This window comes from Hyperolius riggenbachi, chromosome 7, assembly GCF_040937935.1.
Source record: "Hyperolius riggenbachi isolate aHypRig1 chromosome 7, aHypRig1.pri, whole genome shotgun sequence".
Taxonomy (NCBI): domain Eukaryota; kingdom Metazoa; phylum Chordata; class Amphibia; order Anura; family Hyperoliidae; genus Hyperolius; species Hyperolius riggenbachi.
Window position 1 is genome coordinate 249,683,560 of NC_090652.1, and position 23,469 is coordinate 249,707,028.

At 46.8% G+C, this 23,469-nt stretch overlaps 1 protein-coding gene across 4 annotated transcripts in view; it reads right to left on the bottom strand.

Moving 5' to 3' along the window:
* Positions 1–10,734: 10,734 nt before the first annotated feature.
* Positions 10,735–23,469, bottom strand: part of SCRN3 (secernin 3) — a 54,697-nt gene continuing 41,962 nt past the window's right edge. For all 4 annotated transcript variants that reach the window (XM_068245480.1, XM_068245478.1, XM_068245477.1 and 1 more), the window contains one exon: positions 10,735–12,304. In XM_068245480.1, the coding sequence (XP_068101581.1) occupies positions 12,155–12,304 (150 nt within the window). In that variant the 3' untranslated portion in view covers positions 10,735–12,154. The remainder of the gene's footprint in view (positions 12,305–23,469) is intronic.

Consider the following 23,469-nt stretch of genomic DNA (forward strand, 5'->3'; position numbering starts at 1 on the left):
CTAGGAATAGACGGTGCCTTTCTGCGGCTGAATCGAGCCATTAGATGGCTCGATTGATGATTTCCGACGTGTCCGATCACCTGCGGGATCAATTCCACGCTAGATACCACGGGCGAGACAATGGAAAAAACGAGCAGAAGATAAGAGAAGCGCATGCGGGGACGCACGGGAATCGATCCGGCGCCATAATCAAGCTGCAGAAACGCACCGTCTATTCCCAGCATTAGGGCCCATTCACACTTGAGCATTTTGCTGTGATTTTGGTAAAACGCTCAAACGCTAGCCCCATGGGGCTGTTCTTACTTGGGCGATTTGTGTTAATCGCCGCAAATCGCCCAAAACCGCTAAACGCAAACGCGTAGCCTGCACCATTTTCAGGCGATTTCCCGGCGATCGCGTTTTAGTGCTATAGAAGCGATTTTGTTTTGGGCATTAATCGCCAAAAAACTCCAGAGCAAAACTCTAGCAAAATCGCTAGCGTTTTGTAATCGTGTGAATGGGCCCTAAACCTATTTTACCAACTGAATTGCAGCTGCGCAAATGGAACAGTGCAGTGGCCAGGTTGAAATTCAATAGTCTACTATTATAATACCGTATTTAACCTTAGCGGTAATCCCGAGTCAACCTCTGTACGGAAAGCTGCAGAACAGGGTGGTAATCCCGTGCCTGAGTGAGTTTCATGCAGGAGCTGCTGCAGACCTCTCTGAGGTATGTTTTGCTTCTTGTTTTTAGGGTCTAAAAGCTTGTGAAGAAATGTTGTTGTTCCCAGATTTAAGGTCTAAAAGCCATAACGCCAGGGATGTTAATGTAACTATTGTACAGATAGACCTTAGCTGTCTGACCCCAATCCTGTTTGATTGTTCACTGAATGGAACAAGTCAGAGGAGGAGTGCGTGTGTGTTGTGCCTCTTTGAGATGAATGGCTAAAAAGCTCATTATTTCCAGGCTCATGCACTTTCAGGTTGCATAGTAGTACAACCAAATAGAAGCATTGGTAACCACAAGATTGTCAGTGGTTGACATATGGTTACTGCCTTAAAAAATAGAAAAATCCCACAGCATGTAGCCTCCAGGGCCAGCTGGCTCGGATGCAGAGATGCTGTTAGTACTGGATGCTTGCAGCCAGCTGCAAGTACCCTGCGTGTAAACAGGAGTGGCTGGCAAGGCGTTCTGTGCGCTGCTGTCAGATGTTTTAGTGAAAGAGCCCATACTGAAAAAGCTATGATCAATAGGGAAGTGGAATGAGGAATTGGGAGCAATAGTGCAATACTATGGCTGTCAAAAGTCAATCGAACATGAATCTATCAAATATCCTGCTGCAATAGATCTGGCAGATTTTGACTGCAAAATTATGAAATTGTATGGGGAAAACGTATACCGGTAAGTGCATGTCTAACTTACTTACTGTATGCCCAACTGAGAATGGCTAGATGAAGTGACCAGTCTTATCAATGGGTAACTAAAAGTTCAATTGCTCAATGTGTCCTTTTTTTGGTTTCAAGAAATAAGCTTACTCTGTGCACATGCTTATACTTATAAGCTGCTACTGGAAGAGATATTTTGTACATACTTTGAAAATATTGTATTAATATATTATGTTTAGGTTTCTAAAAGTGACAAAGAAAATAAACTATTTGAAACTGTATTCCTTTATTTCCAGATTTCCTTGTAGAACAAACTACTACGAAGGGGAGTAGGGATGGTCAATGAGATAATTCTGATTTGGTGCAGGATCATGCAAATATATATACAGCTTGACAATTGACCAGTTGAAGCCTGGCAAGGTGGGGTTCGATTGATCCATTTTCAAGCTGCATAAATTTGCATAATCCTGCATCAACTCAAACTTATCTGTATGGTTTTGGCATGCAAATAATTCAAATTTGATTTTGCATAGTCCCTAGACTATGATGAACATAGTCTTGTCACTAACTCACAATCTAATCCTTACCATAGTCCTATGTAAAGCGCTGTGAAGGATGCCAACGCTGTATAAATACATAATAATCTTACTGACCATCCCTAATGGGGACAGCAACATAAATCATCTAGTTTTCTGGACCTATACTGTAGTGTTTTGGGGAAAGAATGAGCTGAATTTTCTGGAACGTAGATTCAGCATAAAATCATTTCTACCCTGTTATGTCATTTTATGTGTATATTACAAGAAACTCAAAAAATGTATCTCGGTTATTTCACAGCTGTGATGGTGAACAGTTGATATTGCTAATTTTCTAAAATCACCTTTGCAGATTTTCATTTCTTTGGATACAAGAGTAAAACACCTAGACATATTGGATGTTTCTAGGACATCTATATTGGACGTCTCTAGGCAAAGCCCACAGGGTCACAGTAGTGGAATATCCTGACATGGTATTCTTTGGAAAGGTTTATACATATATCTGCAAAAAAAAAAAAAAAAAAAAAAAGCTACTGCGGTTTTCTGCTCGTTCATTTTTGCAACCCTCATTTCAGTGAGTATGTATGCTTACAGAAGCTAACTGTTATAGGAATTGCAAACAATGGTTCGCACGACAGCCGGGGGGCCCCAGTCCCTCTCACTGGCTGGGGCCACCAAACCACCATGCAATACCCAGAGGGAAGTGCGGGTGGGCCCTGGACCTCTCACCTCCAACCGAAGCATCCCACCTGAATGCTACCTAATTTATGCAATTCCTGCTAGAGTTGGTAGAGCAGGCAAAGGGTGTATGGCAGTACACCTGATTGGCTGACTGGCGCCTGCTGACCAGATAAAGGTAGGAAATTGCTTAAGCTAGGCGTGAGTAAATTGTGTGTTTTGTTATAGGAATTGGAAAGAAACAACAACTGAGCATACCAAAGTATCACTATTCACCATAAAAGAGCCCAAAAAGTGAAAGAATAATTATGCTGCAATTTCCATGTTTTGGATAATCGTATCAATTTTATTTAAACAGTACCAGACAAAGAACAATTAATGTTCTTTGTCTGGTACTGTTTAATTAAATGTATACTATTATCCAAAACATATGGAAATTGTAGCATAATTATTCCTTCACTTTTTGGGTGCTTTGGGATAACATGGTTATGGGAATTGCACATGGTGTGCAATATTAAGCTGCAGACAGCTATTTTAAACTGGGAGCACACTTGTCTGTGGGAAAACCATGAATTTTCTGGCATGTGCATTTGCATACAAAAATTCAGAACCAAAATTTAAATGCAACTGCATTTTTCATGCATGTTTTTTTAATAACCTCCCTGTTAAAGGGACACTTAAGCCAGAAAAAAAGTTTTACTCACCTGGGGCTTCTACCAGCCCCCTGCAGCAGTCCTGTGCCCTCGCAGCCACTCACTAATCCTCTGGTCCCCCGCTGCCAGCTAGTTTTGTTTTTGCCGATAGGCCCGTCAGGACTGGCCATGCGTAGCCTTTTCCGCATTCCCAACTGTAATTAGCGCTATTGTGGGCCGCAACGCGTAAAAAACGCGTTGCCGCATTACGAACGCATAGATATGCGGCAACGCATATTTTTGTGCGCGTTGCGGCCCGCGGAAAAAGCTATGCGTGGCCAGTCCTGACGGGCCTGCCGGCAAAAACGAAACTAGCTGGCAGCGGGGGACCAGAGGATTAGAGAGTGGCTGCGAGGGCACAGGACTGGTGAGTAAAACTCATTTTTTTTCTGACTTAACGTTCACTTTAATGAAGATACATACACTATCATAGTTTGTGAACTAGGATGCGGTTTCTCGCCCATAGGAAATAGGAAAGCATTGTGTGCAAATTGCATGCGATTCACAAAGAGCATACAAGGAGACACTTTACGCAGGTTTAAATTGTTACATTGCTTGCAAAACACAAATAGAAGAGAACTACTTGAAGTGGATCTGAGAAACTTTTACTCGTTGCATAATCGTGTTCCTTTCATATAGTTTATAGGGCATTTCTCAAGCCAAATACTTTTTGTTTTAATACTCTATTTCCCTATAAACTAAACAAGCCTCGCCCACAGCTTCTCCAGAGAGCCTTGGCACTCTCAGCCTTAGTAGCAAGGACTTATGGGAGCTCAGTCTGGGCAGGAGGAGGTTACTAGCCAGAGATTTCAGAGGCAGAGGGCAGTGGGAGATACAGATCAGCTTGCCTGTGTGTAATGTGACAAACAGAACATGGCTGCCCTCGTATCACAGGAATAAAGAATCATAAACTGTTGAAGCTAAATTTGCTGAGTAAACTATCTAAGCTTTAGATATGGTATATAGACAATTTACTTGTTAGTTAGTTTTTCATCTCGGATCTGCTTTAAAGGGAGACTGAGCAGAACACAAAAATGCTTTACCTGGGGGCCTCCTTGCCCCCCTATCCCCCCCCCCCCCCCCCCGTGAGGTCTCTTAGCATCCACTGGGCTCTCTCTGTTCTTCTACTGGGGGTTCTGTTAATCATTACTCCTGGCAGTCATGTGGCTAACATCGCCGTTAGCATTCTGCGCACACGCGGTTCTTTCCTTCAAGCATCACGTGTGCACAGAACACTCATGGCGACAGGCAAAGTCGGGTGGCTAACTTAGCTGCCAGTGGAAGAGCAGAGGGAACTCACAGACCATAGTGGGCCAGAGGAAGCCCCAGGTAAGTTCAGTATGGCATTTTTTTTGGTCTGCTAAAGGTCCCTTTTAAAGAACACTTTGAGCTGGAAAGAACTATAAAACTTCTGTACCCCTATTTATGTAGTCCATACTACTTGCATAACCTTATAGTCCTTCTCTGTAGACAATCACTGTAATTTCAGCTTTCCAGATCACTATAAACATGTTTCAGTACTTGGAGAAATACCCCAAAAGCAGGGGTGTAACTTCAGACCCTGCAAGGGGATGCAGTCGATGGGGGCTCAGGCACTATGGGGGGGGGGGGGGTGGAGTTTCTTTTCTCTGTCTTGAAAGACTGACAACTTAGGCTACTTTCACAATGGGATGTTGCGTTTTGATGCGACGTGAAAGTTGCAACGTCCCAAAAAATAGTGCAACTCTATGCCCTGCTATCATCGCATATAGTAGGCATACAGGCAATGAAAAGTATGCTTCCAGGTCATTACTGAGCATGTGCAAACAGTCCACCGCAGTTAACGTGTATAACGCACAGCATGCAGCACTCTCTAATAATGCTACACGTTACACACACAAACGCAACGTGTGCACTGTGAATGTTGCACAGACTTAGTATTGCAGTGCGTTAGTCCACGTTAACATTTTTTCTAACGTGCGACTTTAATGTCGCACTGTGAAAGAGGCCTAAGGGTATTGAGAGAAAATTTTTCTGCTCTCTGCACAATTATTCTAATGACTGCATCTGCTCAGCCACGGATAAGGAATCATAAAAAAGATTTGCAGATTCAGTGTTCAGAAGGGTCTTGTGTACAGCACTGCTCTATCCCCAGCCTTTCTACCTCTTCCCAAGTGCTGTGTACTGTAGTGATGCTTGAGGAGTCTGGGCACTGAGAGAAAAAGCTTGCTCTCTGCACAATTGTTACATTGACTGCATTTGCTCAGCCACCGATAAGGAGTCATACAAAGTTTTGTAGACAGTTCCTATTCAGTGTGCAGCAGGCTGTTGTGTACAACAATGCAGAGTGGAACTCCAGATGGGCACATACCAGGTGCAGTGTACTTTGGATGTATCTTGTGGGTTCAAAGAAGAAAAGATCATGGGTATAGTTATCCCAAAGGGTTACATCATTCCCAGGCCAGTGACAGTTTGTGGGTATGGCAACTAAATCCAAGAATAGATGGGATACTACAGCCACACTGAACATTTGCTTTATGCTGCTGTTCCCAGCAATCCTGATCCACATGCTCCGTTTTTCCATAAAACACACAGTTTTTTTTAAGAGAAGGACTGGTCAAAATTTCCAATAGTTGCTCCTAAACTGGGTGTAAATTCCTCCCAGAACAGTTGAAGCAATTATAGCTTTAAAGGGTGGGCCAACAATGTTAAAGGACCACTATCGTGAAAAATTGTAAAATACATGTAAACACAAGTAAGTATGTTTCTTCCAGAGTAAAATGAGCCGTAAATTACTTTTCTCCTATGTTGCGGTCACACGGCTGGTGCACACCGAGCGGGTTTTTCGGCGTTTTTGCAGCTGCTTGCGGCTGCGGATATACTTGGTCAATGTATCTCAATGGGGTGGTTCACACCAGAGCGTGAGGCGTTTAGCTGAAACGCATACTCCCGGGGTGAGGCATTTTTTGGATTGCGGAGGCATTTCTGCCTCAATGTTAAGTATAGGAAAAACGCAAACCGCTCTGAAAAACGGCAGTTCAGAGCGGTTTTGCAGGCGTTTTTGTTACAGAAGCTCAATATATGAAATCTACTACACCAAAAATGCTTCACAAAACCGCAAAACGCTAGCTGAAACGCTACAGAAAAATAAAAAGCGTATCAAAACCTGCTAGCATTTTGCGGATCTGCTAGCGGGTTTTGGTGTGCACCAGGCCATAGTGTGTAGTAGAAATCTGACAGGTTTTGGGCTAGTCCATCTCTTCATGGGGGGGGGGGGATCCTCAGCGTAGCCTTTATTTTTATAGAGACACTGCCTGTAAAGCATTTATACAAAGATGCTGGCCAGCCTCCCGGCTTACCATACTTTTTTTTTTTTTTTTTTGGCAGTTGGATGGTGCAGCTGCCATTCACTAAGTGCTTCTGAAAATAAATTAAAACCCTGAGAATCACCTATGAGAAGCTGGGCTAGTCTGTCAGATTTCTACTACTTACTGCAAGTGACAGCAAAACGGGAGCAAAGTAATGTATGGCTCATGTTATTCTGCAACAAACATACTTCTTATATGTTTTTACAAATATTTAAAATGTTGCAATTTTTGCGATAATGGTCCTTTAACCTCCTTGCCGGTTGTCCCGAGCTGAACTCGGGGTCACCCGTTGCGGAGGATTTCTCAGGCACTGGTGTGCCGATTTACATTTTTTTTTTTTTTAACACACGCAGCAAGCACTTTGCTTACTGTGTGTTACCTGCGATCGCCGCCGATTCGCCGCTACCCGCCGCGTTAGAGAGCCCCCCCCCCGCTGAGACCCCGTGCGCAGCCTGGCCAATCAGTGCCAGGCAGTGCTGAGGGGTGGATCGGTACTCCCGCCGACGTTACGATGTCTGACGTCATCTCGATCGTCGCCATGGCGACGGGGGAAGCCCTAAAAGAAATCCCGTTCAGAACGGGATTTCCTTATGGGCAGCGCGCCGGCGGCGATCGGAGAGGTGGGAGGTACGTCGCAGGGAGGGGGGCATCATGTAGCTAGCGCTAGGCTAGCTACATGATTAAAAAAAAAATTCAAAAAACCTTCCTGTGGCCGTGGGAAGGTTTTTTTTGCATAATTCTTTTTTAATCATGTAGCTAGCCTAGCGCTAGCTAAATGATGCCCCCCTCCCTGCGGCGTCCCTCCCACCCCTCCGATCGCCGCCAGAACGGCAGGGAGGTTAAAGCCTCTGGATTAAGAATATGGGAAGGCCGGTGTCCCAAAACTTTTGTCAATATAGTGGATGGGTTATAATTATTTAAGTTAACAGAACAGTTTCACCTTTTCTGTTGAGCACATACAGTGGGATGCAAATGTTTGGGCAACCTTGTTAATTGTCATGCTTTTCCTGTATAAATAGTTAGTTGTTACGACAAAAAATGTCAGTTAAATATCATTTAGGAGACACACGGTGATATTTTAGAAATGAAGTTTATTGCATTTACAGAAAGTGCAATAATTGTATAAACAAAATTAGGTAGGTGTATAAATTTGGACACCACAAAAAAAATGAAATCAATATTTGGTAGATCCTCCTTTTGCAGAAATTACAGCCTCTAAACGCTTCCTGTAGGTTCCAATGAGAGTCTGAATTCTGGTTGAAGGTATTTTGGACCATTCCTCTTTACAAAACATCTCTAGTTCATTTAGGTTTAACCCCCTTGGCGGTATGAAAAATACCGCCAGGGGGCAGCGCAGCAGTTTTTTTTTAATTATTTTTTTTTTAAATCATGTAGCGAGCCGAGGGCTCGCTACATGATAGCCGCTGCTCAGCGGCATCCCCCCAGCCCCGCCGATCGCCTCCGGCGATAGGCGATCAGGAAATCCCGTTCAAAGAACGGGATTTCCTGGAGGGCTTCCCCGTCGCCATGGCGACGGGGCGGAATGACGTCACCGACGTCGGGACGTCATTGGGAGACCCGATCCACCCCTCGGCGCTGCCTGGCACTGATTGGCCAGGCAGCGCTCGGGGTCTGGGGGGGGGGGGGGCGCGCGCCGCACCGGATAGCGGCGATCGGGCGCGCGGCGGCGGCGATCGGGGTGCTGGCGCAGCTAGCAAAGTGCTAGCTGCGTCCAGCAAAAAAAAAAATTAAGTAAATCGGCCCAGCAGGGCCTGAGCGGCACCCTCCGGCGGCTTACCCCGTGTCACACACGGGGTTACCGCTAAGGAGGTTAATGGCTTCCGAGCATGGACAGCTCTCTTTAACTCACACCACAGATTTATAATTATATTCCAATCTGGGGACTGAGATGGCCATTCCAGAACATTGTACTTGTTCCTCTCCATGGATGCCTTAGTGGATTTTGAGCAGTGTTTAGGGTTGTTGTCTTTTTGAAAGATCCAGCCCCGGCGCAGCTTCAGCTTTGTCACTGATTCCTGGACCTTGGTCTCCAGAATCTGCTGATACTGAGTGGAATCCATGCGTCCCGCAACTTTGACAAGATTTCCAGTCCCTGCACTGGCAACACAGCCCCACAGCATGATAGAACCTCCACCATATTTTACTGTAGGTAGCAGGTGTTTTTCTTGAAATGCTGTGTTTTTTTCCTCCATGCATAACACCCCTTGTTATGCCCAAATAACTAAATTTTAGTTTCATCAGTCCACAGCACCTTATTCCAAAATGAAGCTGGCTTATCCAGATGTGTTTTAGAATATTTCAAGCGGCTCTGTTTGTGCTGTGGGCGGAGAAAAGGCTTCGTCCTTTGTGTAAAGTGCGCTGAATGGTTAAAGGATGCACAGTGATGCCATCTGCAGCAAGATGAGGTTTTAGGTCTTTGGTGCTGGTCTGTGGGTTGACTGACTGTTCTCACCATTTGTTGCTTCTGTTTATCCAAGATTTTTCTTGGTCTGTCACTTCGATCCTTAACTTGAACTGACCCCATGGTCTTCCATTTCCTCAATATGTTCCTAACTGTAGAAACAGACAGCTGAAATCTCTGAGACAGCTTTCTGTATCCTTCCCCTAAACCATGATGGTGAACAATCTTTATCTTCAGGTCATTAGAAAGTTGTTTTGAGACCGCCATGTTGCTACTCTTCAGAGAAAATTAAAAGTGGAGGGAAACTAACAATTTACCCCCTTAAATACTCTCTTATAATTGGATTCACCTGTGTATGTAGGTCAAGGTCACTGAGCTTGCCAAGCCAATTTGAGTTCCAATAATTAGTTATAAAGGTTTTGGAATCAATAAAATGACAACAGTGGCCAAATTTATGCACCTGCCTAATTTTATTTAAACAATTATTGTGCACTTTCGTAAATGCAATAAACTTCAATTCTCAAATATCACTGTGTGTGTCTCCTATATGAAATATTTAACTGACAGGTTGCCCAAACTTTCGCATCCCACTGTAGATATGCCAGACAACTGCAGTGTGTGGAAGCTGAGCTCCCAGAGCTCCTGCAAATGGTAAGTGGGCGTGGCTGCTCCAAACTGTAAGCATGCAGTTTCCAGTGTGACATTCACTAACTAGTGTACTATCAAAATGATGATAAAGATCATGTTACATTTTGCATTTTTTTAATGGTATAAATACAAATGTTACTGGCATTTCATGGAATTATTTGCCCATGTGTGACGAGTGTAACTCTGGTCATACACTAATATGCTACACTTCCAATTGGGATCTGATCATAGAGATTGGTGTCGTGGTGTGTTCCTACCACACACAGCACATCGATTGTCAACAGGAAATTCTAAAAAATCTGTCAAAGTGCAATGCTATGGGCCAGTAATAGACCATCTACTCCTGAACCCCCACTTCCCGATCAACCGATTGTTCATCCTATACAATCAATAGCTTCAATTGAACCTAGGTCAAAATTGATCAAAATCAGATTGATCTGGTATGTTGGGGTAATAGATTTCAGTCTGAATGTACCAGGAATTGAATGGTAAAAAAAAAAATAAACAAATCAATGCAAGTATGGGTTCACACACAATTTATCCACATGCAAAATTACATTAGCTGTGACGGCCCATGTTAATCAATGGGCTTGTTCACATTTAAATACAATTCCCTAATACAGGGGACTGGAAAGAGAAATTGGTCCGTAATTCCTATTTACCTCTCCAGGTGACGCCAGTATTCTTTGCATTCCTTGAGGAGCACCAGGACAGTAACTAGTCATGTGACCGAAATTACTGTCCCAGAGCTCTTGTCAAGAGTCAGAAGATGAAGGGATTGCTGCCAGCATTGGGTAAGCTAAACAAAAATCAAAGGCATGTTCTGAAATGCTTGGTGCAGCTTTGCGTATCTACATCAAGCCCTCCTCCCCAAATGCTTATTAGAGAAAAAATAAAAGTTCAAATAGCACTAATACAAACAGAGTTTTTTTTATTGGCTATTCCAGTAGTGACCATCATCAATACAAACTGGAAGGAAGATAGCGAGTGTGGCTGACTGGACATCATGAACCGCATAGGAACAATTACCCCCCCCCCCCCCCCCCAACAGAAGAAGACTTTACTATCTATCGTGAACTGTTTTCAAAAGAGTACACTGAGTAAAGTTTTTAATACAACTTTTGTAAGGTCATATAATCTTGCTTTGCATGAAAGCTCTAGTATATAACGCTGCAAAATGACATGATGCAACTAAAGTACAGTATAATCTCATTGTAATAAACTAATATAGTAAGACTTCGGGTATATAGTAAACTAAATGTCCAGGTCACGGCCAGGCACCATTATAAATATATGGGAGTAGCGCCTGGTATTGTAAACCCGGATATAATAGAACTTCTGTCATAATAAACTTCTTGTCCCCTGCAGTATTTTGTGTCTGGCTAGAGTGGAAATTGGACAGTTGCTTGCCAGTTGGACACCTATGAGCCATGGATGGGCTGGCAGCCACTTGTTGCCTATTCACTATCTACACACTAATATGGTGCTTTTGAAGTTATCTACAAAGGCCCATTCAGTAAGTCCTATGCTTCCTGTGTAAGCTGCTGCTTAATTACTGAGGGAATTGCCTATTATCTGTGACTTGTTTGTGCATGCCTACAACCAGGGCAATAACTACCTAGGCCAACACAGTACATGAAGGTGCAGAGAACACAAAGGCCAGCAGCAGTGGACATTTTTCCAGCACATTGTGAACCTGAAAGTTAGGAGCATGCTGTATCTGGCACAGTACAAGTTCAGCCAGGGCTGGATTTACCATAAGGCACGAGCCTACAGGTGCCTAATGATGGAAAGGTGGCTTATTCCCCTCCCCTAGTGCCTCCCTTCTTTCCTATGCAGAGTCCTGAGCAGAGTATAAATGAGAGGTTACTCGCCAAGCTCTCGGAATTCCACTGACGAGATCTCTCTTCAGCCTTAATACGTAACACTGAGGGTACCTCTGGCTACCTAATACCAAGGGGCACGTGTAGCTACCTATGACATGTAAGGAAGAAGTGACAGCTGGGACAGCCAGCACACTTGCGGTGCAGGTTGGCGGAGGTTTGTAAGTTCAGGTTCATGGAGAGCGAAGTCTGGGGAGCCAGGACATCTGTGCTTATAGACTTCTGTGATGCAAATCCAGTCCAGCCTACAACACCTACAGTATTATCTAGGCTGCACAAAAATGTGGACAAATGATCAGTACTGTACCTGCATTAACTGATGAGACCTATGCTTCCTGAGCAAACATGCAAAACCCTGCATACTGAGCACTGTGCATTTTGATCTAGCTTACATGCTGTCTGTGTTCGCTTGCTGAAGCATTGGAAATAAAAAAAAAAAAGAAAAAAAAAAAAGACTCCCAATTATTCACAGAGTTAGGATCCAGTACTATAGTGTATTTTATGTGCTTGACTATGCCAATTTCTGATACTACTTTGCCCAGTCCCTAGGAGTTTACTACAACGGGATTCTACTGTAATTTATATTACTCATAGATCTTCATTTCCTCCTCCACACACTTGGAAAACAGTGAAGCCAATGCAGATGTGTCATCAATTCCATTCTTTAGTAGTAATTCTACCTCTTCAAGCTTTTGTTTTTCCAAATTTTTCAATTTCTTTACCAAGTCACTTTTCTGTAAATGGAAAAAAAAATAAGAAATAATAAAGTCAGTTGATAAATCACAAGTTTCCAAATTCAGGTGCAAGAAACTGGAGTTCATGGCCCAGAGTTTTTAGAGCGTAAGTTCAGGCACAGGGTTTTTTTTCTAACCTCTTTAGCGGTAATTCTGAGTCTCGGGATGGAAATCCGCAGCTCAGAGCGGCAATCCCGTGCCTGAGTGAGTTATATGCAGGAGCTGCTGCAGATATCTCTGTAGTATGTTTTTTTTTAGTTTTTTTTTGTTTTGAGGGTCTAAAAGCTTGTGAAAAAATTGCACGGCTTTAGACCCTAAATCCGGAAATAGTCATAAAGCCAGGGAGGTTTAAAGAGAACCTGAGGTGGGTTTGAAGAATGCTATTAGGACACAGAGACTGGTTCTGCATACTATCACCAGCCTCTGTGTCTGTACTGCCCCCCTTCCCCCCCCGCTCTGCTGTCCCTCATAAAAACAACGCCATGCTAGCGACATGTACCTTGTCGCTAGCTGGCCGTTTACCTTAATGCTGCCAGTCACCACCGCTCCCCCGCCTCCTCTATATCGTGGCTCCCCGCCTGCATCCCTTCCCTCCCCGCCTCTGTAAGCCGATTGGAGGGAAGGGAGGCAGGCGGGGAGCTGCGATATAGAAGAGGCGGGGGGAGCGGCGGTGACAGGCAGCATTAAGGTAAACAGCCAGCTAGCGACAATGTGCATGTCACTAGCCACTTGCCGACCGCGCACTCATAAGCGCGTCGGCAAAGTGGTAGCTGCAGGACCAGCGACGCACATCTGCGTCGCCGGCTGCAGGCTAATTAATCAGGAAACAGCCACTCGCGCGAGCGGCTGCTTCCTGTCAATTCACGGCGGGGGGCTCCGTGAATAGCCTGCGGGCCGCCGATCGCAGCTCGCAGGCTAAATGTAAACACAAGCGGAAATAATCAGCTTTGTTTACATTTGTACAATGCTGCTAACAGTAGCAGCGTTGTACTAGATCAGCGGCCGGGGATCGCTGTCACATGACAGGCAGGAGCCTGTTAGAGGCTGCACAGGACAGATCCGTTCCTGTGCAGCCTCCGATCTCCGGGGCAGGGAGGGAGGAGAGGGAGAGGGGGAATCCTGCGTTGGAGGGGGCTTTGAGGTGCCCCCTCCCCACCAGCCACACGCAGGCAGGAGCGATCAGACCCCCCCCCCCAGCACATCATCCCCCTAGTGGGGGAAAAAGGGGGCGATCTGATCGCTCTGCCTGGCATTTGATCTGTGCTGGGGGCTGTAGAGCCCACCCAGCACAGATCAGCGAAATCAGCGCTGGTCCTTAAGGGGGGGTAAAGGCTGAGTCCTGAAGTGGCTAGCATGGTGTTTTTTTTTAATGGAGGTCAGCAGAGTGCAGGGGGGGGGGGGGCGCCTGGGGGGACACAGTACAGACACAGAGGCTGGTGATAGTATGCAGACCCAGCCTCTGAGTCCTAATAGCATTCTTCAAACCCACCTCAGGTTCTCTTTAAAAGCAGCAACAGGCTTACGCAGGGCAGCAGGAAAGGCTTTAGGCTTTTCGGCCCATGTCAATTGTCCCTAAGGAAAATAAAGTGACCTAAATGGGTCCTTACCAAGTAGAGTAAAGCCTCCGCGTAATTCAGAGGCATCTTCTGTCCCTCTTCTCCTTGCCGTCCCAGTGCTAGGACCCCCTGAAGCTCGTCGGAGCTTGGGCTTACTGCATGTAACGATTGAAGAATGTAACGATTGGGGAATTATTTCCGTGGTCAGCGCACAGGACGCGCGCCGACACTGCGGAAATCCTCCACAAGCGTGTCATTTGTCAGAACCCAGCTTGGGTGCGATGCACCTGTAGAGGGCAATTCCCACCGGCAGATGGAGCTGTGGAGTGCAGATGAACACAGCCTCTGCACGGCCACAGATGTCAGATGGGAATTGTACGAGTAGAAGCAATGCAGGGCAAGATAGCCCTTAAAGGAGAGAGAGCACATAGACAGAATGTATGTGTGTCCACCAATCTAGTCGCCACCCAGCGACGGTGAACACACAACGGAAACTAAGTGGGAACGCAATCGCAAGTGTAGCGATTGCCAATAGTGACACAAGACCGAACTAGACTGAGCACAAGTGTAGAGAGAGCACAGAGACAGAATGTATGTGCGCCCACCAATCCAGTCGCCACCCAGCGACGGTGAATACACAACAACGGAAACAAAGTGGGAACGCAATCGCAAGACTGGCGATTGCCAACAGTGACACAAGACCGAGCAGGACAGAGCACGAGAGTAGCAAGAAGGCAAAGCAAGCAACCACAATCAGAACATCAAAGAAAATAACAAACGCTAGCTAAACGCGAACTCCGCACTCATTCGCAACAGCGAACGCGTTTAAAACACGATCACCGCGCGTTAGGTAACCAGTGATAAGCGTGCCACCCTAACTAACCAATGAAACACAAACATGAAATAGAGAATGTGAACGCTTGCTAAACGGTTACCTCACCGAGACTACAGCAAGCGTTCGTACCAGACAAGACAGAGATAGGGCTACCAGTAGCAACCGCTGCTCTGGCTAGCACCCCTAAGGCAGAATACAGAAGAAACCGCCGCTGCTACCGCTAGAGCGGATGCGATTTAGACAGACAAACAGATGGGGCTACCAGTAGGAACCGCTGCTCTGGTTAGGACCCCTAAGGCAGAATACAGAAGGAAGCACTGCCACTACCACTAGGGCGAATGCAATCCAGACAGATGGAGCAGCCAGTAGCAACCGCAGCTCTGGCCTACACTCCCAGACAGACAGAACGATTTCCTGTCGACCGCTGCTGGCGACAAGACAATCGAGACAGAGAGACAGAACAAGGCAATACAGATAATACAACCTGCCTGCACTAGAAGGGATGCCTAGTGCAGTCCCAAGGAATTACTCTAAGATAATCTTAGCAAAAAATAGCAAGGCTGATACTCCAGGAGAGTTTAGCAGGAACAAACCATCATGACCAGCAAGGAATTCTGGGAGCACAAGGTATTTATACTGCAAGCCATCAAATGAGGCAGCTAGGCAATTTGCATGACAAGTGTATGAAAATTCCTGACCAGCAGAGCAACTCTGAAACTTGTAAAGGGAAGACAGGTCTCTTTTCCAGAGACCTGTAGCACTCAGACCTAAAGAATGGTCAAACAGCTGTCTGCCTGTGCAGACAGCTGAGCAGATCATTACACTGCGCAGGGGCCTCGCACCTGCTTAGTAATGCAGAGCCGGACGAGCTTGGCTTTTTCTTCCAAGGCCAAGCAGTGGCTCCTTGCTGCTGGGCAGGTGTGAGCCCCCTGTGCAGTCGCAAACTTCTGAGGGTCCCAGTGCTGGGTTGGGAGGAGGATGTGGGTAGCCTCTTTATCCCAGAGGCTTCCATCCACCGAGGGAAAGTATCTGACGTATTGACCTGTGAATCTCACAGGTTTGCTTTAAAAAAAGGTAAATACTGAACAACTACTTCTCTAGCACAAATTTAGCAGAAACTGAAAACCAACTAGTCTATCTCTTTAAAATGAACCTCCAGACTAAAAATTTATTCAGCAGCACTGAAAAGGCTTGGTGCTTCTTTAACAGTTTCACAGCATCAGAACTTTGTTTTTCTTACCCAAGCCTAATTTTTAGCTGCACAGAAGAAAACTGCCCGGGCATTTTTTCCCCTGATGCTGTGCAAAGCATGATGGGATTTCTGATGATGATGTTCTCCTTATGCTGTTTTAGTGCAATTTTTTTTATTTTGAATTTGAGATTTGAAGCCTACCGTGCGAAGCTGGGAGAGGTGATCAGGACACAGGACAGTTGGAAGTGTGTCTCATGCTTCCTGTCACCTCCTTTCAACCAAAAAGATGGCTGCCCCCATGAAATCACAACCATTTGCCTGTTCTTTTAAAACAGGGTGGGTAAGAGATTATATTACCTATCTATTTTAATTAACATAACTAATGTAACTTAATGACAGTATGTTTGTTTAGGCTGAAGTTCCCCTTTAACCACTTGCCGACCGCACGCTTATACCGTGTGTCGGCAAAGTGGCAGCTGCAGGACCAGCGACGCAGTACTGCGTCGCCAGCTGCAGGCTGATTAATCAGGAAGCAGCCGCTCGCGCGAGCGGCTGCTTCCTGTCAAATCACGGCGGGGGGCTCCATGAATAGCCTGCGGGCCGCCGATGGCGGCTCGCAGGCTAAATGTAAACACAAGCGGAAATAATCTGCTTTGTTTACATTTGTACGGCGCTGCTGCGCAGCAGCGCCGTAAGGCAGATCAGCGATCCCCGGCCAATCAGCGGCCGGGGATCGCCGCCATGTGACAGGGGACGTCCTGTCACTGGCTGCACAGGACGGATAGCGTCCTGTGCAGCCTCGATCACCGGGGGGGGGGGGGGGGGGGGGAGCAGGTAGGAGAGGGAGGGGGGAATTTCGCCGCGGAGGGGGGCTTTGAGGTGCCCCCCCCCGCCAGCCACACGCAGGCAGAAGAGATCAGACCCCCCCTGCACATCATCCCCATAGGGGGGAAAAAAGGGGGGCGATCTGATCTCTCTGCCTGCACCCTGATCTGTGCTGGGGGCTGTAGAGCCCACCCAGCACAGATCACTAAAAACCACGCTGGTCCTTAAGGGGGGGTAAAGGGTGGGTCATCAAGTGGTTAAAGGTGCCTATTACAAGTACATTTTTTTTCATTAGATGCGATCTTTTGACTCGATTAGATGCGATCTTTAATTTTTACAATCTAAAGTAATCGGTAGGTACTTATCAATTGTTCCAATAAACAGGTCTATTAGGGCATTTTCTCTCTTCCAATTCCATCATAAAATCCAACATTTGGAGTGATTACATTTTCTGATCCAATCGACCATATAATTGTTTTACATCGATTTTTGCCACACACTGCACAGTTTTCTGTACAATTCGATCATAAAAATTGCATCTGATGAAAACAATTGTACCTAATTAATGTTAAGAAAAACAAACTTGGTTACAAACATTGCAATACAGGTTGCACATTTCTATTTAGAGCAAAAGGAACCTGGGTTCAAAACTCACAGATCGCCAGCGGCTAACACAACATCCCAAAAATAAATGATATTCTTGGTGCCACATATCCAACAGGTATGTGGGTTAAACCCCTCTGCCAGTGTCAAGGCCAACCTCCTAGAGGGCTCCCTACGCCGATGATGGGTGCATCCACATGCTACACATACAAGGAGCTGATATAGGATAAAAAGTCTAAGCACAAACTTATCTGAGGTTCCCCACAGGGCCACAAACACCTAACCTCGTAGGGTGCAGTCTGACATCAGGGAGGACCACCAGCAGATTCCCCCTGTGCGTCTGCACATGCCAAACAATACACATCAAAAAATTGGTAGTCGTTCCTCTGCACACCACACCCACTCTAGAATTTACGCCATTCTCCTATCCTCTGCCTTAATACCCAATCTGGTCTTCGCCAGACACATGATCAGCACATGGTCAGACCATGACATAGTTTGGATAGCATGCACGTCCCTTACAACCCCTATTGCCCGGCCTCCCTGGAGGCTTAATGAGAGCCTATTAACAGATGGCGAGACAGTTCTAGAGGTGGGAGAACATATGGCTAATTATTTCCAGCTAAATGACACAGGCCACATTAGGCCAGATATTCTCTGGTTGGCCCATAAACCTACAATTAGGGGACAACTTATAAAAATTGCAACACAAAAGAAAAAAGCTAAAACTGAACAGCAACTCAACCTAGAGCACAAGCTATTTCATTTGCAGACGGCCCATGCCTCTTCCCCCTCTAGATATTTGTACAAACAAATTCAGGATACTCAACACCAAATAGACATACTCCTCTCAGCCCGGACTGAAAAGGCTATTAGATGGACTAAATCAAAAGCCTATGTGCAATATAATAAGCCCAACACGTGGCTAGCCCGCAAACTTAGACACACCCAATCCATTAACAAAGTCCTGCAAATTAAGACTAAAACAGGAGTGATCACATCCGATCCACTCAAAATTCATTCAGAATTCGCCGACTATTATAAATCACTCTACGCAGCCACAACATCTGCCCCACCTCGTCCATACACTAATTCATTCTACCAAAATTTGACGCACCCAAAACTCCTACCAGATAAAGCATCTGCCCTTAATACCCCAATTTCTGATCTCGAAATTTTCCTAGCCATCAAAAAATTAAAAAATGGGAAAGCACCTGGACCGGACGGTTCCTCGGCCATATACTACAAAAAATGTAAAAAACTTCTTATACCATATCTAAAACGATTATTTAATTCCATTCTAGATGGCAAAACTCCAGCCCCAGAATTTCTACAATCTAAAATTGCTGTTATCCCTAAGCCTAAAAGAGATCCGCTAGATATTAAAAATTACAGGCCCATATCATTATTAAATCTTGATTATAAAATTCTAACAGCTATATTAGTAGCCAGACTAAACAAAGTCCTAGGATCACTTATTCATAGGGATCAGGTAGGCTTCGTACCGCTTCGTCAGGCCCCAGATAACTTTAGGAAGGTCATTAACTTGTTACATGTAGTAAAATCTAACAAAACCCCTTTCGCATTGCTGTCACTGGACATGGAGAAAGCATTTGACACGATAGATTGGTCCTTTATGCTTGACACACTACTTAAAGCAGGTGTCAGTGGTCCTTTCCTTCAAGCTGTCAAATGTCTTTACTCCAATCCATCAGCTCACCTTAAACTTCCTACCGATTTCCCAGTTCCCATCCTCATTCAACGAGGAACGAGATAAGGGTGCCCACTCTCCCCTGCCATTTTCACCCTTGTAATAGAACTCTTAGCTAATAAAATAGGTGCTCTGTCCGATATTCAAGGCATAAGGTTACAAATTCCGAGTACAAGGTCAACCTGTTCGCTGGCGATCTCCTACTAACGCTTTCCTCACCCCATACTAGTGTTGGGCGAACATCTAGATGTTTGGGTTCGGGCCGAACAGGCCGAACATGGCCGCGATGTTCGGGTGTTCGAGCCGAACTCTGAACATAATGGAAGTCAATGGGGACCCGAACTTTCGTGCTTTGTAAAGCCTCCTTACATGCTACATACCCCAAATTTGCAGGGTATGTGCACCTTGGGAGTGGGTACAAGAGGAAAAAGTTAAAGTTTCAAAGGGAAAACTGTCTTTTAAATGCGGGAAATGTCTGTTTTCTTTGCACAGGTAACATGCTTTTTGCCGCCATGCAGTCATAAATGTAATACAGATAAGAGGTTCCAGGAAAAGGGACCGGTAACGCTAACCCAGCAGCAGCACACGTGATGGAACAGGAGGAGGGCGGCGCAGGAGGAGAAGGCCACGCTTTGAGACACAACAACCCAGGCCTTGCATGAGGACAAGAAGCATGCGGATAGCATGCATTTTGCCGCCATGCAGTCATAAATGTAATACAGATAAGAGGTTCCAGGAAAAGGGACCGGTAACGCTAACCCAGCAGCAGCACACGTGATGGAACAGGAGGAGGCGCAGGAGGAGAAGGCCACGCTTCGAGACACAACAACCCAGGCCTTGCATGAGGACAAGAAGCGTGCGGATAGCAATTTGCATTTTGTTAGGATGCAGTCATAAATGTAATACAGATGAGAGGTTCAATAAACAGGGACCGGAAACGCTAACCCATCACAGATGTTCATTGTTCATGTTACTTGGTTGGGGTCCGGGAGTGTTGCGTAGTCGTTTCCAATCCAGGATTGATTCATTTTAAATTGAGTCAGACGGTCTGCATTTTCTGTGGAGAGGCGGATACGCCGATCTGTGGCGATGCCTCCGGCAGCACTGAAACAGCGTTCCGACATAACGCTGGCTGCCGGGCAAGCCAGCACCTCTATTGCGTACATTGCCAGTTCGTGCCAGGTGTCTAGCTTCGATATCCAATAGTTGAAGGGTGCAGATGGATTGTTCAACACAGCTACGCCATCTGACATGTAGTCCTTGACCATCTTCTCCAGGCGATCGGTGTTGGAGGTGGATCTGCACGCTTGCTGTTCTGTGTGCTGCTGCATGGGTGTCAGAAAATGTTCCCACTCCAAGGACACTGCCGATACCATTCCCTTTTGGGCACTAGCTGCGGCTTGTGTTTTTTGCTGCCCTCCTGGTCATCCTGGGTTTGCGGAAGTCAGTCTGTCGGCGTACAACTGGCTAGAGGAGGGAGAGGATGTCAATCTCCTCTCTAAAGCCTCCACAAGGGCCTGCTGGTATTCTTCCATTTTGACCTGTCTGACTCTTTCTTCAAGCAGTTTTGGAACATTGTGTTTGTACCGTGGATCCAGAAGGGTATAAACCCAGTAAATGGTGTTGTCCAGAATGCGCACAATGCGTGGGTTGCGTTCAATGCAGTCTAGCATGAATTGAGCCATGTGTGCCAGAGTGCCAGAATCCTCATCATCCTCTTGTGAGCGTTGTAATAGTTGTTGTGATGCATCATAGTCGTCACCTTCTTCCTGGTCTGCTTCTGCTGACCATTCGCGCTGAATTGTAGAAGTCCAACGTGCACCGCTCTGGCCCTCGTCAGTGGTGGCATGAAATTCCTGCTCCAACTCCAGCCGTTCCTCCTCCTCTTCTTCGTCATAGCTGCTGGGGCTCAGCGTTTCCTGAGGCGGATGGCCTGATGTTGGTATCATCACGCTGATCGTTTTCTCCTTCAGATTCCCCCAGTTGCATCATGACAGCTGTTTCCTTGATTTTGAACATTGACTTCTTCAGTAAAGACAGCAGTGGTATGGTAATGTTGACTGAAGAGTTGTCACTGCTCACAAGCCAACGTGGATTGCTCAAAATTTTGGAGGACTTGGCAGAGGTCCAACATGATGGCCCAATCGGATCCACAGAAGCTTGGCAGCTGTCCGGATGCGCCTCGGTACTGCGCCGTCATGTACTGGACCACTGCACTCTTCTGCTCGCAAAAGCGGGCTAGCATGTGCAGCGTAGAATTCCAGCGCGTAGGGACATCACACAGCAAGCGATGGTGGGGGAGATTGAAGCGCTCCTGCATCTTGGCGAGTGCTCCCGAAGCAGTACTGGAATTTCTACAATGTTTGGCCACTCGTCGCACCTTCAACAGAAGATCGGCCACGCCTGGGTATGTCCTTAGGAACCGCTGAACTACTAGGTTCATCACGTGCGCCAGGCAAGGGATGTGTGTCAGCTTAGCCAACCTTAAAGCGCGAATGAGATTACTCCCATTATCACACACAACCATGCCCGGTTTCAGGTCCAGCGGTGCCAGCCACAAATCTGTCTGTTCCTTTATTCCCCTCCAAATTTCCTCCCCTGTGTGCTGCTTATCCCCAAGGCAGATCAGCTTCAGCAACGCTTGCTGACGCATGCCAACAGCTGTGCTGCACTGCTTCCACGATCCTACTGCTGCTGGGTTAGCGTTTGCGGATGAGGTACAGCTTTGAGATGCGTTGGAGGAGAAGGAGTCAGAGAGGTAGGTGCTGCTGTTGTTATCCAGCGGGAGGGACGGCGGTGCAGCTGTTTGCAGCGTGGGCAACACCCGCGCCGTAGCAGGTGAGGAATCGCTGCCAGGCTCCACAAGGTTCACCCAGTGCGCGGTAAGGGAGATGTATCGACCCTGGCCGAACGCTCTCGTCCAGGTGTCAGTGGTGAGGTGAACCTTGCAGGCAACGGCATTCTTCAAGCTTCGGGTTATTTTGCTGACCACGTGCTCATGCAACTCAGGCACTGCAGAGCGCGCAAAGTGGTAGCGGCTGGGAACCACGTAACGTGGGATGGCCACTGACATCATGCCCTTGAAGCGGTTTGTCTCCACCACTCGATATGGCAGCATTTCGCAGGCCAGAAGCTTGGCTATGCTGGCTGTTAGTGCCACGGCCCGGGGGTCATTTTCTGGCAATTTCCTCTTGCGCTCAAGCATCTCCGAGACAGACAACTGAACCGTAGGGCTGCACACTGAACGGCTGTTGGTTGTTGTGTTTGATGACTGGGAGACCTCAAGAGCATTATTCTGGAAAGTGACAGTGTCAGCGTCGTCTGATGTTTGTGAATGTTGTTGTGAACCACGCAATGGCTGGGCTACTGCTGCTGCTGAGGAGGGTCTGGTGGTGAGTCTGGTGACCCCAAGGGAGGCAGTGTTGCTGGTACCCTGTCCTGGTGCCCACAGAGTGGGATGTTTGGATACCATGTGGCGGGTCATGCTGGTGGTGGAGAGGTTGTTAACCACCCTGGCGTTCTGATTAAATCGCCAGGGTGGCTGCGGGAGGGTTTTTTTTAAATAAAAAAAAAACTATTTCATGCAGCCAACTGAAAGTTGGCTGCATGAAAGCCCACTAGAGGGCGCTCCGGAGGCGATCTTCCGATCGCCTCCGGCGCCCAGAATAAACAAGGAAGGCCGCAATGAGCGGCCTTCCTTGTTTTGCTTATATCGTCGCCATAGCGACGAGCGGAGTGACGTCATCGACGTCAGCCGACGTCCTGACGTCAGCCGCCTCCGATCCAGCCCTTAGCGCTGGCCGGAACTTTTTGTTCCGGCTGCGCAGGGCTCAGGCGGCTAGGGGGGCCCTCTTTCGCCGCTGCTCGCGGCGAATCGCCGCAGAGCGGCGGCGATCAGGCAGCACACGCGGCTGGCAAAGTGCCGGCTGCGTGTGCTGCACTTTATTTGATAAAAATCGGCCCAGCAGGGCCTGAGCGGCAGCCTCCGGCGGTGATGGACGAGCTGAGCTCGTCCAGACCGCTCAGGAGGTTAATATGTTTCCCCCTGCTCAGGCGGGTCTTGCACACCTTGCAAATCACCATGGTACCATCCTCACTGCAGTCTTCAAAGAAAGGCCAGACTTTGGAGCACCTGCCTTGCTGGCAATTTCTGTTTGCGCCTCTTTTGCGTCTCACTTGAACTTCCACGCTTGTGGCACAAGGCGAACTCGTGCAGCAGTGGGTTCTTCAACAGACTCATCTGTGCTGCTACGACGGCGATGTTCTCCTTCACATACAAAATCTGGGTCTCTGTCAACATTGTCCAAACCCTCCTCTTCCATCTCCTCAAACTCGTCATATGTGATTGTGGGCCGCCGTCGTGGAGTAGAGCTCCCCAGAACAACCTCTGCGCAGCACACTCCAACGTCGTCTTCCAGATCTTCTCGGCCGACCTCCTGCAAT